Source organism: Anomalospiza imberbis, chromosome 3, assembly GCF_031753505.1.
Source record: "Anomalospiza imberbis isolate Cuckoo-Finch-1a 21T00152 chromosome 3, ASM3175350v1, whole genome shotgun sequence".
In the NCBI taxonomy this organism is placed as follows: Eukaryota; Metazoa; Chordata; class Aves; order Passeriformes; family Viduidae; genus Anomalospiza; species Anomalospiza imberbis.
In genome coordinates, this window is record NC_089683.1 from 57,001,663 (window position 1) to 57,023,029 (window position 21,367).

Here is a 21,367-nt window from a genome sequence, read left to right on the forward strand (position 1 = left end):
TGATTCACAGTAGAACCTGTTTGATATACTGTGTATTAAACATCAACCCATTTTTTGAGTAATTATTAACTATTCATAACACTTACTTAGGTTTTTTCTTTGTCACTTCACCAGTACTTTTGTGCAGAACACTCAACAGTCTTGTAATAGTAGCAGGTTCACTTACTGTTTGATAGTGTAAAAGCACCTGAAAATATTTTTTGCAGTTATTAAACATCCTATAATAATCAGCAATCCTACGTATTAATAGTTGAAAACAGCAGCTTGCTTTAAGACTGATTTTTTTAAAAACAACTACTTGTAAAACTTCTCTCACAGGAGTGTGTGCCTCACATCCAGTAACTGTTCCTAGTTCCTAAACTTTGTGATCACAACTGATACAACACAAAGGCCATATTTTATGTCACCATAAATACATTTTTCATCCTTCAGTGTTTTGCTTTTGCCACCTCAGTGCAGTTCCGTAGCATGAACTGGTATTTTATTTATTTAAACAAGTATCTTAAAAGGTATCTTACACTTAAGTGCATCACTATATTTCCACAAGATGCGACCTTCTAAAGCCTAGCTGTGGTGTAACTCACATTATCTGAAATGGCTCAACTATGTATTAAAAGCCAGTAAGAATATGCATAAACAGGCACAGTAGCTCCTTCTATCCTCTTCAAATTACAGAAGAATCTGTTTCCTCTGGAGAGACAGAACCACTTCTGGATTCTGACTGTATCTCATATGCAGGAGGTCAAACATAGAGAGGAAAAGCCCTGAACACAGTTTTCACAGAGACTTACAGGAAAACCTTTAGTGATTGGAACCTCAATATTGAAGATGAGAACTCGAGCTCTGAACCGAGTGCAAACTTTTATGGGTTCCTTGGGATCACAAAATACACAGCCCACACTAGAAAAGAGAAAAAAAAAAAAACACAAAAAAACCAAACAGATATCTCTTGACATAGAAGTGTTAAATAATTATCCTTTTCCAGGGCAGTGATTAAGACAAGCAAAGGAAAAGCAACACTTCTTTAATACAAGAAGGGTGGTGAAGGGGTGTAGGTGTGTGGCTATCCAGGAACACTGTATCGAAGCCTGTAACAAAATACGTTCCTAGACAATGTCTATCTTATTTTGTGTGTATGCATGAAGGGCTCTGTCTAGTTCAGTGAACAATTACGTCCATTGCTAATCAGTTTCTGAAAATGTCATTGTTTCCTGTGCACAGATATTTTTAAGAATTAGACTTTCATTCAGAGATTCAGGGTTTCCGTTCAACAGCATAAAATACTGCAGGGTGCCCAAAATTGCAGTGCTGCTGCCTGTGGCTCAAGTATTTTCTGGATAATAAGGGGACATCCTGATCAAGATTCAAAACCTGAGATTTCAGCAACACTCATTTCCAAAAAAATTCTACTTTGAGTCACAAGAAAGCTGCTGCTTGTTACAAGCTGGTAAGTAAACTAGACATAGCTTTTTCACAGGGGCTAGTTTTAACCATCTGAAAAGAAAGGAAAATTAATCCCACACAGGTAAACATGACAGAAGCAAAAAAACCAGCATGATTAAACAATACATCAAATTTCATCAATATCAAGAGGACTTGAAAATTCATAGCTTTTTTTGACAACCCTAACATATCTCCAAAAGACGAATGACATCAAGGTAACAAATTGACTCAAGACTTCATTCATCAACTAGAACAAGACTTCCCTCAACCTTTCGCCACTGAGAATCCCACCCCACTATGAAATGGCCAACAGAGAATATCTGTACTTTTCCCTTACATCAGAGCACAGATTTGAAAAATTATCAATGCAAGGAGATTTTCAAAGAGTAACTTGAAAGTTTGCTGTCTAAAGTCCAACTGAAATGTAAAAAAGGTGAATAAATTGTGGATCCAATTATCTGACCTGAACAACTGACACTTAAAATCTTGAGGCTAATGCTTAGCATGAATCCTACAGACTGGAAAAGACATGAAGAGATTTGCTGCACCTCACTATTAAGACCACCCCTTAGCAAAACATTTAGGAAAATAAATCTTACAAGTAGCTAAATGTGTTGAATGAACAGGTTCCATCAATTCCACTTGTACAGATTGACTAAGTACAAAATGACAGTTGTTTGCATGTGTCCTGTTAGAATAATTGATAATTTGAGAAGTTCTTTAAAAATTTATTTTATTTAGTAACATGGGTTTAATTTATTTGGCAGTTAAAATGTCCAAGGGGTAGTCTAAAAGAAAAGGGCTTGGAAGGTTACTGGTGTCAGCACTAGGGGAAAAGGATGGAAACTGACAGTATTCTTCTGAGGCTGCCGTTGCACATGCAGCAGATGTTTCCAACGTTTGTACATGCAAGCCAGGTGATATGCATCACTTTGGTTTTAAATATCCTGGTAGCCACATCATTCTTCAAGTAAACCGCTGTAATATAGCCCAGTATAATAGTTATACAGCTTTTCATTAAAAACAAACCGTTACTTAGACTGAAACCCAGTTTTGCTCACTTGATTTTGATGATATCCATGCCGGTCAAAGTGAGACTAACGTGATCTCCTGCTGCAGCCCAATCAACTGGTTCATCGTGCAGTGTGATTCCTGGAAATGAGTAAGAACAGAACCTCACAGTGAAGTACCTAGGTTCTGAGCTACAAACAAACAGCTCTGTTTGGGCCATTTGTGCTTCATCAACCATTACTCATCAATTTTCAGTATGAATGGGTTGAGAGTAAAAGCTTTTTAACTGAGAAGACTGAGGAAGCATTTCTTTCCCCTTGGTGAGGATTCACTATTCTCTCTCACCACACCCTGCACCATAACATGGCCTTATTCGAGCCAGAGGAGGGGACCTGGCCCTTGTCACCAGCACAGATGACGCAATCCTGAAAACGCTGTAGTACTAATATCTCCATATCTGCCCCACCCATCCTTTGAGGCACACGCACACCCTAGACCGCATCTTTCATATACTTTAATGGTACTTTGTCAACTTTCATTTACCTTGAGTGGGTTTGCTGACTCTTTCATAAAAAGCGTAACTGAAGCCTTCCGTTCGCAACATCATGTCTATTAGAAAGCATCTTTACATCCAATTTAATTCTGATTTTAATGTATTTTAATTTCTTTAAAAGACAACCTGACTGAGGGATGAGGGCAAGACTAATTAGCTCTGACTGAACATCCTGAGGTTTCTGGTGGACACCGAGAGAAAGAAAAGACCCGTTTTTTTTAGAAATACTGCATATATTTATAGGATCTAGTTCTATTTTGCTGCAGATTGTACCTCTTGACTTGCAGATTTGTTCCCAAAACCACTTGCCAAAAACATGCCAGAAAGCATGATTGAAGTATAATCATGTTAAGTATCATTTTTTAAGCAGTGCTGATAATTATTGATATATCTGTCATTATCACAGAATGAAAGAAATTCAGCCTCTTGCAATGAACAACTTGAATCCTAATGGGCACACTGCCTTAAGTAAATACTGTATGTTAAATTAAATTATGACTTCTTTACATTGAATATAAATAGTAAATGCTTAATAGGCTTATATGTTTATCTTATATGCCCAACCTTCATTTGCATTTCAGTCATAGGAGAGGCAGTACAAAAGAAAAACCACAGAATTGTGCTGCAGGAGATACTCAGACAAAATATATCTGTTTCCATGGTACTTCCTCCACTCCCCATATAGAGGAGTGACTACAGTGGTCTGCTACCCAAATTTATCCACATTATTGTAACATTCCTATGTATGTGAATAATGTGCATAGAACTGTGTAAACTGATAGACTGAAGAGCTTCCCAAATTAGCATTGAACAAGCTGGGTTTGGAACAGAACAGACAACCAAACCAACACATTGCTGTATTCAGGCTAAATACTTAGATACAAAAACCTATTAATATCTCAAGGACTCAATTTTTTATTCACTGGCCAATGTAGGAAAATCATAATTTTATCTTTCTATTTGAATATGAAGCAAAACCAACTCTGTAGCACGAAGACAGCAAGCTTAATTAGGAAACAGCTAAGCACTTAATGTCTAGCTATTTCTTTCCAGAAATCAAATACATTGAAATTTAAATCCAATTTTCTTCTATTTTCTAGCTGTTCAAGACAATGGTATCCTGAAAGTTTGATACTTTCAGTGACAAATCTTACAACATCAAACAGGAGCGATGACTTTATTCTCAAGCTTTTTCACAACCAATTCATAAGATTAATTTCTAAAGGTTGTTCAACATCCTCACACTTCCTAACAGCAGAAACACTCCACAGTAAAGCTGAATACTAATGATTCCTGTACTGAATATCTTTATAGACATTGCTGGAACTCAAATGCTTTTACAGGCTCTTCATAAAGCAGTGTCAAAAGCCACAAGGCTATAACATTTGGATTATCTGATAGGGTAAAAAAAAGCATGCAAGATTTCACATACTCTTCACAGACATATTTATACAGACACAGTCACATCTAAAGAAATTCGTTTTATGCTTTCACAATTTATGTTTGACAGTTAGTATCAGTTTGACAGTCTGTTACCATTTCAGTAACTGTTTCTAGCCCAGTATTGACCTGAAAGTAAACACGCTTCTGAAGACTGTACCTTTTGCAGTGCAAGTTTCATTGGGAGGCATTGCCAAAAGTCGTTCTCCAACCTGAATATAGCCTGCTTCTATTTTACCAGCCACACAAAATCCTGAACCTTGGTCTGTAATAAACACAACAACAATTTCAAAAGACTTCATAATACAGTCAGTTTCCCATCAGAAGTTAGTCCTTCACCAATGCCTAGACAAGTTTTTAATATAATGAAATTTTTTTCCCTTCTCAGCAGAGTGTTCAGTACTTGCAAGTTAGCCAGCTGTGCATCATAATGAAAATGAAACATTAAATTCAAAACCTCTAGATCTTATGTTTTTCAGAACTAAGCAAGAAATATTCTTCTTTAAACAAATGTAGGTAAGTAAAGGTATTTTTTAGTTTTTTCAGTATTAGACTAAACCCCTAAATTTCTAGCAATATTATTTAATTCAGCACTTTCACTATAATTACAGATAAAAGGAATACGACAGACCTCTCATAATAATTCTCATGCATACAGGTGCAAATTCCTATGCCATTTATTGTTTAACTGAGTCAGAATCCTACACACTCTGTCTATATATTACTTTTACTCCTGGAAAAGTCAAAGAATGATTCAGTACTATTTAATATAGTAATAAATATGAGAAACTGTTATAACTGGCTAAATTAAAGTATTTCTGAATAAAAGATCTGCAAAGTTTTCATCTTCAATGTCCTAACAGTCCGTTCATCATTTGAATTATATGCCAGTTACTTTTCACAGATATGCTACACATGGACATTTATGCACATACACCTTAACAAATGCTTCATCTTCTTAGCATGTGTTTGCAGTTGTGTTTAAAAACAACTCTCTGAACTGATTCTACAATGACATTTTCAGTATCCATACAAGCAACAAATAATCTTTTGCTGAACATCAGAATTCAGCAATATAAGCAGCATCTTAGTATTTTGTGACTCTAATTAAAAGCTGAATTTAAAAGAACAAGTTGATCTCAAATTTTGAGGTCACTTACTATTGATTTGCTCTTTGCATTCACCACAGATATTGATGAATGCTTCTGTGTAATGAATCCTTCTATTCGAAAAATATTACCAGTATGCCTGCATGCTAATTTTCCTCTATGCATTCCAACAAATGAGATGAAACACAGACAATTAATAGAGGACATCCAATATCAAACAGAAAACTGCCAAAGCTGGTACTGGCTAGAAAAAGAATACCCAAGTCATATTACAGACACCACCTCAATACAGTACACAAAACAACCTCAAGTTGGCTTTGCAAGCACTTGTGGCAACCAAAAATATAACCTGATTCCAGGTTCTGAACCACTCCCAAGCACAATCAAGAACCATTTATCTTTTGTTCACATCATCACCAGGTTTGGCTTGGTAAACCAATGTGGTCTTTGAAGCTTCACCAACTCCCATGCTGATTGCTTCCTTAAAAGTGTCAAGTTCCTTCAGTTCCCCCTGAAATCAGTTCAAGTGCAAAATGGACAGTGGGGGAAAGAATCAGAGCATAAAAAAATGGCCCAATTTCTGTGCATCATGGTATTTGGGTTCTGCCAGGACATGTTGTTTGTACTTAGGATTTGGTCGGTGGACAAGGCATTTTAGGGTCATAACAGTCATAATCTAGACAGAGTTATAATATGGTAGGTGGGGACTGATGCAGCAGCAAAGGGATTTACAGGGACCTCAGATCAAGAGATAGTATAGTTAGCCTGGAGAGAATGAATATTAGGAGGACTGTGGAGGATAACAGCTGAAAGCTGGCTGAGGCAGGTGAATCATATGTGAGCAGCTTTAATAGAGAAAGGGGTTTTCCAAACTATATAGGAGTACACTCAGCACTCTCACTTTTTACACACTTCTATGGACTCCTGAGCATGCACAGGTACTGGAACAGAGCTGAGAACAACTTCTGCTTCATGTACTTGTATCTGCAGCTACTTCCTCTGGTGGCATCAAAGTTGATTAAGTTTTGAGATCATAATGTAAGAAAAAAATAGTCTAAAGAAACACCTAAAAGGCCGCATTTAGTGATAAACCCTCTATATGTAAATTGAGTCATTATTTTTTTGCATACTTTAGAAAAATAGATGTAGTCAAAACTGCTCATTTTGTGAAACTTTGCTCAACCCAAAAATTATTATTGCAGCTGAAAAGCTGTGATATATTATTTTGAAAGTTCTCAATCAATAATTCTAACACACTTTCCCACAGCTCATGAAAATAAAGAGAAAAAAATAAACACAGAGATGGCATAGACGACAAAACCAGTGGTATCACACTAAGGTAATTTCCTATGCAACTCTTCAATATTTAGCATTATGGCTTCAGTTAAATCTGCTATCTAAGGGCATGCACAATATCTAGTGTTTTCTCAAAGGCCCACATGAAAATTGCACAACCTGGTATTTCCAGGTTTATACTACTTACAATTAGTATTTTGATTTGATTTTTTTGTACTTCCCCTATAAACATCCTAAATAGAAAGCAAAATTTCTTAAAATATGAATTTAATAATCATATTTGATTACAAATATTTACAACAGTTCAAATCATCCTGTCATTTGGTTTGCAATGTTTCTCAAGGGACCTACAGAATGTTTCAAATGGGCTGAGTCTAGAAGCCTTATTTCTTCTAAGTTACCTGCAATTGTAAATGACTAAATGGAAAAAAAAAATCAAGTTTACCATGAAAATCTTTCAGGCTCAAGGCACTCTATTTTCACCAGACAATCAAAGTAAGAACTGGTTATAGTTCTTGCTGTTCCTATCTTTATTAATGCTAGGGAATAGCTCACTGCCTTAAATCCTTGGCTGGTTGTAAGTCTCACCACCACCACTATTTTCTTCCACCTAATCTGCCCAAATTTTTATACAAAAATAAAGGAACATATCATTATTCACATCTACAACAATGAGCAGAAAAGGAACAAGACAAACTTGTTTAAAATCTAGGACTAGAAAGCAAAAGAGCTCAAAGCCACACTCATAAAAAGTTTGAGAAATATTGATTTAGTCCAGCAGAACCAGTTTGGGAAAGTCCCACATTCTGTCCCACAGAACCATGAACTCATTACACAGACAAATAATTGGTCATGCAGATTAGCTTCTTCCATTTCTTTTCCAGGGTGTTTCACCTTCAGCAGTACCATCTAAAATTTGGCAAAGAACAGAACTTGAAAATGTCCTATTCTGGTCTAGGACTACACATGAAGTTCCAACTTTAAGTCTTATTTTGACAGCATTTTTTAACACTTGTGTTAAATATCAGTAAAATGGTGGTAAGAACATTATAAAAACAACCAACCTTTAAAAACATCAGCAACACACAGTCTGAATGGTTTATCCACTGATCTCTGTGGTGGCTTGAAAGAATCTGCAAATAAATTGGTAAGATCTTTTAGAATGTCTGTATGTAATAACTATCTCAGCAACTTCTCATTTAGAGAAATTAATTATTTTGCATTCCATTGACTTTGTCTCATGTTTTCCCCAAAACAGAAGTTTTAACACACACAGGACTAAGAGGTGTTATTTTAAATGAGGAAAATTGCACTCACCAATTTGCTCCAACAAACACTTTCCTTTATACCATTGCGTGAGGTCACTTGACTGACCCCTTGTGACTAGATTTTCACCACCAAGGCCACTTGTTGGGATATAAGCCACATCTGATTCCTAATAAAGAAAACAAACAGATGTGAAGCATACATGAACAACAGAATCTCCTAGCAGAAGCAAGAGGTGCATTTTTTCAATGTTATGCATCTAAACTTCAAAAGAATAGCTGCCACATTCGTATTTCCCCTGGAGAAGGCAGGTTACTCAGTGGGTTCCTTTGTGGTTACCTCTTGCCCGATCACTCTGCTCCAACAAAGAGTTGGAGATGATTAAATATGACAACTAGAAACTAAGTTCAAGTAATAAACTCTTCCATGTTTGACAGGAAAACTTTGGTTTGAATTGCTACTTTATGCATAGGGATTGCAGGAAGACCACCCCCAGTCCAAATGAATAGTAGTTGGAACTCAGAAAATATGAGAGGAGGGATCTCATGAGCTCATAATCCACACTGATACCTGCTCCAGTATAAAACACTCTACTGTCATTCATGTAATCCTGAACATTAAGATAGACAATTCTTGGTCTCTTCTGCTTTGTAGATAACAATCCCAAGAAACTACAAGTGATCTGAGTACCCCAAAGACTCAACAGACCTGAACAAAGATGATGACACAAAGGGTATTAAAGAACTGACTACCCTTATGCAGGACTCAATGTCACCCTACCAGGAAGAAAAGGCATATGCTACATTTTGTGCATGTAGCAGGAAAGTGACACAAAATAACCTGACTTTAGAAAAAGCTCATCCCACCCAAATGCTTGAACAAAGCAACATAGCCCTCACAAATACATTACCTTAAAGCCAGCTTGCTTAAGAAATTGGCCGAGCTTACTTGTAATTTCCTGAAATCTTTCCTGTTGCCAATTGACCTAAAATAAAGCACAGATTATGATGTGATAATAAAATGATAGATTTTTAACCATGACTTGAACATACAGCTGCATGTCATCAATTCTGTAGTAGAAACAGATGTATAGTTGTAAGCATGAGATTTCCAGGTGCATTCATACTTGAATATATAAGAGCATACACATTAGCAATTACTGATCACAAACACCACTAAAATTGCAAGCCCTTTTAACAGTAATTTTTTTTAAGTTTACACAAAATTCAGATTCAGCAAGATACATTCACTACAGTAGTAACTTAAAACATAAATAGTAATCTTTAACACACTTTACACATTTAAATAAAACTATTGAGGTCTTGACCTAAATAACCACGAAGATGATCTTACAGATTCCACTGAGATCAACTGTTATGTCAGATTTCCACAAGTACAAAAGGGACCCATACTCATTTGAGCACCAAAATTGACCTTCTGTGTACTTTGAAAACACACCCAGAAATAAAAAGAACAGCATCGTAAAGTCTAAACATAAGGGACGGAGCTGGAAAGCAAAGAGCAATGCTTTATTATAACTTTCACAATACTGATCCTTAATATCTACAAATCTAGACAGAAACCCTTCACTTAAATGAAGAAAGTAAATGTGTACCTGGTCCATTTTGTTGACTGCAACAGCCAACTGTGTCACTCCAAGAGAGCGCACTAATAATCCATGTTCTCGAGTTTGTCCACCCGTCTCAAACCCCACTTCAAACTCTCCTCTGCTGGCATCCACAACCAAAATTGCCACATCAGCCTACATTATAAATAAAAAAAAATTAAAAATAATTTTTAAAAAGTGGTTAAGAGGTGGAAATAATCTGGGTAAATACCTCAGTCAGTAACATTTCACACAAAATGTACTTCACACAGAAAGTATCCTGATGTGCTTCAAATGTAACCGAAATTTCTCAGTCCCATCTGTATCATACCCACTTTGGTGAGATATTATGGCATTATGTCATAAACCAGCACTTCCTGGTTAAACACAGGACAATTGCTGGTTTGGGGAACCTGTCCCCTTCAATCTACCCAGATATAAACAAAAGCAGCCTATGCTCAGAAGCTTTAGAACACAATGTATGAGCACAATGTGCAGTTCTCTCTGCCCCAGTCTGTACACCTTCTTAGTAAGAAGCTGCAAAAATTACAAACAAATCACCACACTATACAACTGGGACAATCAGTTGTACTGTACTGTTGACTGTATGCTGGATGTGAACGCTTCACAGTCCACTCAACACACTGGAGCATACCAAAATCACAAGATGGCAAAAGACAAAGTAGCCTATTTCATCACCTAGACAAACCCTCTGCCAAAGCATTAAGAGCAAACAGTCTACAGCACTGCACAAAAGTCAGCATGTAAGCACTGAGAAAAACACAGATCTTGCTGTTAGCCTTAAATGCTGCTAATATTTCTTGTACTTTTCCTGCTTTGGTAAGTAATTGCTAGTTAGATCATCATCATGTACTAAGTGAAAGCAACAGAAGTGAACAACAAAGGTAGTGGTGTTGACAGGCAGGTGTAGGACAATTTCAGAGTACTGAGGCGAAAAAGTGGTACTTTTCCCCTTTCCTTAAATGCTTATGCTTCAGAATTCCAGGAAGAGAGTCCTGATTATGAACATCCCTGGCCTCATCCTAGGCATGAAATCCCCACAGCTCAGAGACAGCAGAGTGTGAGAATGGGAAAAGGATAACTGATGAATTTCCTCAGAGCTCCCAGCCTCAGAAGTGCATTGCAGTGAACTTCTTCAAAAACACATCCGGCATTTTCTAAATTATAAAAACAGTACCACAAGGACTTATTGTATAAAAGGCCAGATTTTGCATAACAGCAGTTGGGGGCTCACCTCCTAACAGCATTCTTCACAACAAAAAGGTTTTTCCCAATTCCAGCCATTGCTTCAGCACTGAGCCTACTCTAATAGGTAACAGAAAGTTGCAAAGTTTTCAGTGATTCCTATACAGGCTCCAGAACAGACCAGTCCCTCATCACCCTGAGATCTGGAACACAGAGATACCAAGCTTCATTCGGTCAGCCCTGTCTTCTGCTGAACTGATACAATTGCTGGAGGACCTTCAACTTTTCTCTTAATACTTCTGTCTGTGTTACTTTTCTCCCAAAATAAAAAAAAAAAAAACTATTTAAACAACAGTTGTAAAAAAATAGCACATCTGATTCAATATTTTCCACTGCTCTGAAACCAAAGATTCAGTTCTAATTTTAAAACTCATAAAACTACAACAACACATATTCCACCATATAGATGGCTGTATAAACACTACACCATAATTTGCAAACTTCTGACTATTCTGCAGCCTAACCATTGGGTCACAAGGTCTGAATTCTCACCCAGGCTCTGCTTCAGAGCTAAAGGAGAACTTGGGACAAACCAGTCTTCCTATATTGCAGTTCTCTAAGATCATACTAGCAGTACTCATCCAAGTACTCAACAAAGATCTTCAGCTATAACCCATATTTCAGACAGTTATGACACAGACAAAGCAAAAATCTATACACATATTAGCTTTGGAAAAAAAAGATTGATTAAATCTCTACCTAAGAGAATCAATTTTATTATTTAAAGAAGGGTACCTATAAGTGAAAAAAATAAATCACTCCTTTTATATCATGTAACCACGTTATGTTTTCCCCATCTCTGAGGTATTATTTCCACAAATAATAACCTATAGGAGACTGGTAAGTGCCATACTGATTTCAATGGGTATTGTCCAATGCTACTGACTTCACCTACTGTTCCTAAAACAAGTGACATGCAGTCTTTACAAATACCCTCTTGACAAGATAAATGCATTCTGTATAAACTTTATCTGTTTTCTCATCCCCTATAAAATACACTGTAAAACAGAAAAATGTGTTTTGCTTGAACTATAAATCCTTTTTCTTTAAGCTCAAAATTCACTTAAAATCTTAACCTACGATGTGATTTTCACAGAACTACCTATTGAGTAGCCATATATCACATTTGAACAGCTTTCAAAGCCCAAGTGATTTTATCAAACTGCAACTTACTATTAAGATTCTTAAATAAAACCATCCTCCCCAACATTAGCAAGAAAAAAAGAAAAAAAAACTATTTAAGAAGAAGTTACAAATAATACTGATAATGGAAAAAGCATTTTAGACCATCTTTACCTGTGCAGCTCCTGTGATCATATTTGGAATGAAGTCCTTGTGGCCTGGAGCATCCATCAGTGTAATAACTTTAGTCGGTGTCTCGAATTTGGTCATACCCACATCCATTGTTACTCCCCTTAAATAAAGCATATATGCAGTGTACCATTAAAACTGCTTTAAAACTTCCAAGATATAAAGCAAGCCATTAAAAACACACCATGAAATTATACCCTTCGTATCTTTCACTGATTTAGCCTTCACCATAGGTACATCTGCATGTTGGAAGAGCAGACCTCTAAAGCTGCCATTTAGTAAATCCAGTTGTGAAGAAAAATTCCCAGAATTCCCAGTACTACCATGCACCCTTAGACCGTGTCCAAACAAGCACAGCAAAAATATGAAAATTGAACTGCATATTTAAATCATTACTAATTATACTTTTGATATTTAATTATTCAAAAAAGGTATCAGAGTAAGAGAAACACAGCTGAGTTAAAAAAAAATAGGTGGTATAGGACTACAGAGATGCAGTTAGACATTTACAAAGTCCACAGGCAGAACTCCTGATTACCAAGGAAGGATCACAACACACTTGGACTCAGTTCCACATCTCGCTAACCTCCACATGTTCTGCGTGACACACAGGATAGGATCCATCTCATCAAGTGCAAATACCTACAATTCACATGTCTGTATCTGGGTTAATCATCTACATCTCCCTTTACAATCAAGACAGACAGGAACTTTCAAGGGACAAAACACCTTGTAGTAGAAGATACTTTTAGTATGCTACTTCCAATCACCAAAAACTCCCAACAACCAAATAAGTCCCCAAAAATCCCAAACATTTACAGATGACTCAAGAGAGGGTTTTTTTTAAATAAAAAACTCACAGCAAAGAGAAAATAGAATCAATCAAAAATACCAATTCAGAAAACTCACTTCTTCAGTATAAAAATGCAATTTTAAATTTCATATTTCAAATTAATAAAGGCCTTTTATAAAGCATACAAATATAATTGTTAAATAATTTGCAGATTTTATTTTAAAAGTAATGTAAGTCACATGTGATGAACCAACATTTCAATGCTTAGTTTATCAGAGTATCAGACTAACAAATGCTGTTCTTTCACAGAAAAGGTACCTCCCATCAAAATGTATTTCTACCTTTCTCTTTCTTCACCAGTTTCATCCAAGACCCATGCATAGGCAAATGAAGCTTTACCAGCCTTTTTAGATTCCTGTTCGTATTTATGCATAGTTCTTTTGTTCACATTTCCCAAAAGGTAGAGCAAATGACCCATTAAAGTACTTTTGCCTGCATCAACATGTCCTGTGGAAGAAAATAAATATTACAGCAATTTTATTCATTTATGCAATTTAGGCAAAGCACAAGAAATATTCTAAATGTATGAACATCACATGCGCTGATAATGCTTCTGTAATCCATAGAACTTCATAATCCTGTGAGACAGAGACACAGGAAGACAGTCATTATGACAGTCACTTAGCATGACAGCCATACAGCACCTCCAAATTCATGCTAAAAAGAACACACTGCAAAAATGAAACCAAACCAAACCAAACATGTTCTGTACGCTCAAAGGGACGCTAAGTCAATCTCACTGTCCAAGTCAAAGACATCTGAAAGTACTCCCTCCAAAAAATGCAGATGCAACTGAAAACAGTAAGAGATTCCCTTCCCTGGAGTGAGGACAGTTTTGCTTCTGTATCACTTCCAGCTTCAATCAACGCAGTTTTTAAACTTTATGTTTGTCAGAAATGTAATTTAACAGTATTACCTATTACCACCAAATTCAATAGTTGCTTTCCTCCTTGTCTCTTCTCCAACTCTGCTTTCACATCTATTTGTGGTTTTGCCTTGCTTGACTTTTTTGCTGGAGTAGGCACCATATTCTGCTCTTCTGAAACCTGCGCTACTTGGGGTGAAGGAGTAGATTTTGAGACAGCCTCAAGTACCCCAGAAGCTACACTGATGTCTTCAGGTAACAGTCCTTTCTGAGGTGTATTAGTGTGGCCATTTTCCTCAGCAATTGCACTAGGGGAAAAAAGAAAACACAAAGAATGCAAATGGAAAAGAAGACATAGAAATAAGGGAGAGAAATTGAGTTTTCCATTCACTATCATGTAAGCCCCAAGGAGTACGTGATAAGCCCATTAAGGTGGAACTGATAAGCAGCTGCATAAAAACTGCACAGATACCAGCTCTGAACATCTTGTCTGAAAAGCAGCATTGTTTACAAAAGCAAGATAAGAAGAAATCTTGTAAAGTATATGAAACAGATAAACAAGCTTTCCATAGACCCTTCCTTTAACAGGAAGGGAAAGGACAATTATGCAGAACAACCACAGAGCAGGTTTCCTCTGAACTAAGAGCCCAAGTCAACTTTGAAGCACAGATCCTGAAACAGTTTCCACGTACAGTACCATTACTACAGCTGAACATAGTAATGTCTTATTCTGAGAATAGCAATATAACATAAAGAGCTGATATTAAGCACATATAAGCTGCAATTTAAAGTGCAATGCTTATACAGAACTACAACAGATGAGTTAAGATTTATCAACATTGAAAAAAATTGTTTCATGCATCCAACAAGACACCCAGGACTAAAGAGATCTGGATTCTCAAACTCCCTTTTACTAACACCCTGCTCTCCCACAAATCACCATACTGATCCTAATGGTAAATAATCTCAAATGTATTATTTTCTTACTTTCTCTTTTTATCTCCATTTTATAAATGAAAATATTTTCCTGATTGACACAAGCTTTCTGAGAACGTACATTATTGTTCTTTATCTGTCATAGCAAAGATGATCACTAAAAACAGACACTAAGTAATATTTTAAAGACGGCAAAAGCTTTCTTACTGCCTAACAGAGTTGCATGGTGAGGCATTAATGTAAGAAACAAGACAGGAACAGAAGCAGTTATTACAGGTCTGCCAACATTCTATCACAGCAAATGTCAATATACAAACCACTGACTATTCAGAAAACGAAAATCCCTACAAAACACTATACTTAAAATTTTATCCAAGGGGAAGAAGCTTCTTCCTCTGGAAAACTGGAAATCCTTTCAAGTTCAGAACCATCATGCTGCAGACTGCTTTCTCTGGAACAGCTGCATGCAAGCTCTCAGAGTCAAGCGTTTCCACATCCACAGTGAAATTTTCACTCTCCACTTTCTCTTTACATGCCACAATTAACTACCCAGTTTTAATCTTTTCAACTTCTACAAACTAAACTATTTGTTTTGGTACTATAGAATCCCACAGTATGACATCTCAGCTTTTATTTGACATTACTTCCATTTTCTGCCTGCGTAGGAGTATTTGCATTGCATTAGTCCCTTTCGATTACATAGATCTCATTGAACAGTACAGCCTAAACATGTAAATCTACTAAAGAAAGCTGTTGAAGAGTTATGATCTGAAAAATTAAACATAGTAAATATTCAGATCAAATGCAAACTTAGCCTCTCATTACAGCAATAAGTAACATGGGACATTTTATGGCTCCCCCTCCTTCCCCAAAGTTTCCGAACCCACCCGTGTTATCAGTACTGAAGCTGACTGATTGATTTTGACACCTTTTCATAAGGCCCAAAGCCAAGTTTTTCTCCTGATTGTGAGACCAAAGCAAAAATGCCAACGCTAATTTTTTTGGCTACAAAACCCAAGGTCAGCTTCTTGCCTCAAGGCTGAATACCCAGATTTTTTTTTCCAAAACCCAAGGTCAGGTTCTTGTCTCAAGGCTGGATACCCAGGCATGCTTCCCAAATCAGCTAAGCAAACAACCTGTTTTATGCCAGCCATGATGGTTGCAGGGGTACAGATAGTACCCATGCTTCTGCATAAAGGATAGACAATTCCGAATGAAGTCTATTTGATATTAAATAAAATATAGATGTATAAAGTCTAGTTCTATTTTTGTATTAAGTCTTTTCTAAAAAGAAGTTATTCTACAAAATATTCTAAACCACTTGTAGAAGAAGGACAAGTTTCTATCAAACTACTGCCTTGGGTCACACAGTCTTGACGTTCTAGAATTCACACTACAAAGCAAACTGTTCTGTATCACCAACTATCATTCCCATGTTACAGACAGCATTGCAGTTTGACAGGCTGAATAACCTTGATAACACTTGATTCTTTAAACCACAACAATAGCTGGTCATCATTGCTTTACATGTAGCAATGAAGAAAGTTGATTACACACAAATTATTCCACAGGGAAAAAAGTCACTACAACTATTTATGCTTTCTTTTACTGGAAAAGGTAAGTGCATTTCTATAAGGCTGAACAGAAGGCTCTGCTTTTAAAATTCCTTAAATAGTACATAAAGTTTTAGCTGAAAATCTACTTTGGAATGGCAAAACAATTATTTTCTCCAATGTCTCTGCAGGGAAATTTTACTTCATGAAAACAGACTGGAAACAATCAAGTTGATAGAAGGCAAATATACAGAGAATTGTGGTAACAAAGTTTTCTACATATTGTAATAAGGTAATAAAAATCATCTGAATTATGTAAAGTATACCAAATAATTTTTGTCTCAATAATTTAAGAGAGACTCATGTATTTACAATTAATTTGCATTAGACAACTTTCATCAAGATTAAGACTCTTCCATCTTTTTTCCCTTTCTTCAGGCAAACCAGTTGAGTCTCAGCATAATATCTAGTATGTTCACATTGAAGTACCAGGACTAGTGCCAATATGCAAAGGTCACACTGAAATGCAAATATGGTATTTTACATTGGTATCAAGTTTTCTTCCTTGAAAGTCTAATATTTGAAGTTCTGGAGAAAACTATTTGTATAAGAAGTTGTATCAAAACAGCCTTTACAGCTAGCAATAGTTCTCTCTCCTTTTCAGTGTATGCATTTCTTCCCAAACCAAATTTTCAAAAGTGAAAAAAAAATTAAAAGGCAGTTATTTAGATGAAGCTCAAAGTAATGTGAGCCACAAACATAATTCTCCTATTTTTCTATAGCTTTCCAAAATATATTCAAGCATTGTCACATCAGCCTATTAACAGTCAAGAATGTATTTTCATAGAGAGGTAATTTGCAAGCCTCTAAATTTTATTTCATTAAAATAGGTAATGATTCTTTTTGTTATCCCAGATGCTAAGATCTTCCTGCAGGCCAAAGCCTATGTCAGTAAGGATTCCCCGAAACAGGATGGATTTTGTGTGGTAGAATTCAAACTAATTACAGCATCTGAAAAAACCATGGTTATTGCCAGAGACCATAGGTACTCTTGCATTGCTATGTAGCTTTTATTGCAACCACCACTGCTTAAGGCTGCCAAATAGCTTTTATTTTGGGTAGTGCAAAGAAAAAGTGCTAGATACAAATGAAATTAGTGAAAAAAAGCTCCAGCCATCATTAGGCCTTGCTACTTTTTCAAGGGTACAGTATTTGTACAGTCAGTCCACTGCTAGAGTTTAAAAGTTTACTGTGTTTTGGAAACCTGGAAATAAGCTGTGCCACAACAAACCTAGACTTGCTATTTCAGAGAAGAAACATCAGAATGGAGAGAGCATATGATCTACTTACAGAGTACCCCTAATAACACAATTCAGCTTTTTGCTGACCAGCGTCAGGGAAAGGGACAGCAAGTTCATTGCTAGGTACCTAAGCAGGAAAGTGGGCAGATTAAATTCCAGTCTCATGGAAGTACATGAAAAGAAATGACAACAACAGCAACAGTAAGACCCTGACAGTTATGCTTCATGGCAACCAGATGAGTAGTTTATTAAAAGCTTGATAACAGCTCAGAAAAATGCTAAAGAACTCCATTTCTGACAGTCAAACAAAAATTAATGACATTGGAAATGCTCTTCAGCTAGCCTCTTCCCACAAGGTTTTACAAAATTGCTGAACGGAAAACTCCTGTCAGAAGGCAGTACTAGTGTGTCACTAGTGCAGGCAGAAAGTATCTTTGGTAGCAAAGTTCTAGCTTGGTCTGAGCTATGACAACCTACCATATGAAGAAAAATTTATATTGGAGGAAGACCACTTCCTAAACCATTGCTTGCATCAATGTTTGAGAAGCTGATGAACTATCAAAAGGAGTCTCAGTTTGCCAGCTACTGCTATCTGGTAACATGGAGCCATTGATTGGTTATGTAACTCGAATTCTTTGAAAGGACAAAACTTATGCTGAACTTGTATTATGAACCTTGCATGCACACTGAGATGATGTACTCAAGGAAGCCTGACCATCAGCAATTCAGGCACAAATGTCAAAACAGTCTATCACAGCTCTTTTGGAAATCAGCAGACAAACCAAAGCCTGGTAAGGATCAACATCTAGTCAAAATTAAAACTGTCAGGCCAGAAACTTCCTATGCTGTCTTGCCAACAAGGACCATAACAGTAAACTGAATAAAATGTTATGGTCACATTACTGTTTTCTGGGGAATATTAATAAATACAACATACGTTGTTATAAGACATGTTAGAAGGCGTTCAATCTCCCACAGGTATTGAAAAGCTCACACCACCACGCATTCAAAGAGGAACCTGAAAGCTCATCTGCTCAATATTATCTCTTCAGAATTTAGCTTTTAAACATTATTTTCAATCTTCTAGTCTCGATGCTGGGTGAATTATTTTTACACAACCAACTCTTTTGGAATACTTACAGTCATTACAGAAACGTCTACATTTATTTCCCCTTTCAATATTATTAATTACAAAATATTGGTCAGACTAGTTAAAATAATCAACCCTTTCTTGGTCACAGCCTCTTCTGGCTTCCTTTATTACTTAACAGAAAGAAAAAGCCCAGTAAACAGTTTTGCTAGAGCATCAGTTTACCAGCAAACTCCATTTTCTGCAGACAATCCCACTAAGAATACCCAGCAACAAAGGCAATCAATGCTCAAAGCAATTAATGATTTCTAATAATCCATCAATTTCAAATAAGGTTCACTAATTAATATGAGGTTATACCTCAAAACAAGACTGAATCATAGACTGAATTGTTAGTCAAAGAATGGGGGTGTTTTGCTAATGCAAGGCTGCTGCTTTTAAAAACATGTCCAAAAATTACCTTTAAGATCCCATACGGGTAACAACAAAAACTAGTTCATATGTACTGTACAATTTCCTTCTAATGGTATCTGCACCAGCACCATACAAATACTTTGTAATAAAAGTAGGGGGCACAGTTACAGATGTTTTAGAATCCATTTAGAATGCTTTGAATAATTTATACTGGTGCTTTTGGTCAGTGACATAAACTATATACTTTAAAAAAACTGTATTATTATAAACACCCTGCAGTAAATTAACAATGAAACAAGAACATAAAGAACTTATAAAAAGGGTCAAAGGAACAAGTCTTTCTTAGGTGTTAAACAGATTCCTTCTGTTCCTTAACAGCTTATCCTTACCCTGCCATTAATCCAGAAAGTAAATGCAGAGGAAGAAAACCAACCCTAATACTCATTGAATTGAGGTGGAGGTTCATGCTTTGTTTTTCATGTTTAGAAACAGATGATTCTCTGCTTCTATAAAGTCAATGTCATAGGCCTTGCCTCCACAGCAGTCTGTTAGACAAAAGAAGGAGGCCCTCATCAGTCACCCTGAAGAAGGAGTCTTTAAGACATGCAGGTAACTTTACCATTTAAATTGTATCTTCTTTCATATTCATTGATTGGCTGTGCTCCAAATCTCATGCTCTTTTACAAATCATTCCACTTCTTACCTATTACTCTTATTTAAAGCTAAATACCTAATGTATATCCAATTTCTACAGTAAAAAGAAGTTAGTTTCCAATTAGTATTTCAGCAGTACCACTAAGTGAGATGAATTAAAAAACATCTTCACAATCAGGAATGACAGAATAGTTTAGGTTGGAAGGGGCTTTTAAAGGTCATCTAGTCCAACCCCCCTGCAATGAGCAAGGACATCTTCAGCTACATCAGGTTGCTCAGAGCCTGGTCCAGTCTGATTTTGAAAGTTTCCATGGGTGGGGCATCCACCACCTCTTTGGGGAATCTGTTCCAGTGTTTTAATACCCTCACTGTAAATAACTTCCTTACAAATGATCTAGACTCTCTTGCAGTCTGAAATCATTACACCCTTTGTCCTGTCAGAACAAGCCCTCCTAAAATGTCTGTCCCCATCTTTCTTATACACCCCCTTTAGGTACTGGAAAGCTGCAATGAGGCAACTCCAAAGCATTCTCTTCTTCAGGTTGAGCAACCCCAGCTTTCTCAGGTTCTCTTCATAGGAGAGGTGCTTCATCCCTCTAATAATCTTGGTGGCCTCCTCAGGGCCCATTCCAACAGGTCCATGTCTTTCCTATGCTGAAAACCCCAGAACTGAATGCAGCACTCCAGATGGGGTCTCACAAGAGCAATATTAAGGATCTATCTAGAGGATTTACCGACAGGTCCTGATGGCTTAATCTTTTTTCTGCCACTGAATTGTAAGCAAGTATGATACAAACTATGTCAGTGTCCCTGAAAAGAAGCAGAATGGCTGAGAACCATGTTGGAGACAACCACATTTCATCATAGACTGAGTCCTCACTAGCCTATCCAAGAATTACTTTAGTCTACAGATGAGGAAGCATTCCTCTTATCTCCTCCTTCCCTGTGGAGCAGGCACACATACTAAGTATCAGAGATACAAAATTCTGTATTTTCTCTTTTTTAGAAACGAACATTTTAAATTGCCATTATTACAGATTAAAAAAAAAAGTCAATCACAACTACATAAAAGGAGCTAACAGACCTTCTTCACTCACTTAACATTCCTTTCTTTTTCTAAACTTCTATACAAATTAAATTACTACACAGAAGTCCCCATGAAAAACTCCAACTTCTAAGAAGTTTAATAAGAACATAAGAGATGAAGGTGCATGGAAGTTCATGAGTCCAGTCATCAAACCCAGAGGCAGTGATTAGTAGACAGCAAATGAACAAAAAAATTACGCTTCCTTTATATATTGCAAATCTCAAACAGTACACACATAATATTTTGAAAGTCACATAAATTTTTCATTTGGAGCTTATTGCATCTAACAAGATTGGATGAAGGTGATGTCTTT

At 36.5% G+C, this 21,367-nt stretch overlaps 1 protein-coding gene across 5 annotated transcripts in view; it reads right to left on the minus strand.

Annotated features, from left to right (window-relative positions):
* The window catches only part of HBS1L (HBS1 like translational GTPase), a 59,256-nt gene that overhangs the window by 2,611 nt on the left and 35,278 nt on the right, over positions 1-21,367 (minus strand). For all 5 annotated transcript variants that reach the window (XM_068184535.1, XM_068184539.1, XM_068184538.1 and 2 more), the window contains 11 exons: positions 14,071-14,327; positions 13,436-13,601; positions 12,287-12,404; positions 9,734-9,880; positions 9,029-9,103; positions 8,170-8,287; positions 7,917-7,985; positions 4,608-4,712; positions 2,505-2,595; positions 792-900; positions 87-187 (listed from right to left, as the gene is read on the minus strand). In XM_068184535.1, coding sequence (XP_068040636.1) covers positions 87-187; positions 792-900; positions 2,505-2,595; positions 4,608-4,712; positions 7,917-7,985; positions 8,170-8,287; positions 9,029-9,103; positions 9,734-9,880; positions 12,287-12,404; positions 13,436-13,601; positions 14,071-14,327 — 1,356 coding nt within the window. The remainder of the gene's footprint in view (positions 1-86; positions 188-791; positions 901-2,504; positions 2,596-4,607; positions 4,713-7,916; positions 7,986-8,169; positions 8,288-9,028; positions 9,104-9,733; positions 9,881-12,286; positions 12,405-13,435; positions 13,602-14,070; positions 14,328-21,367) is intronic.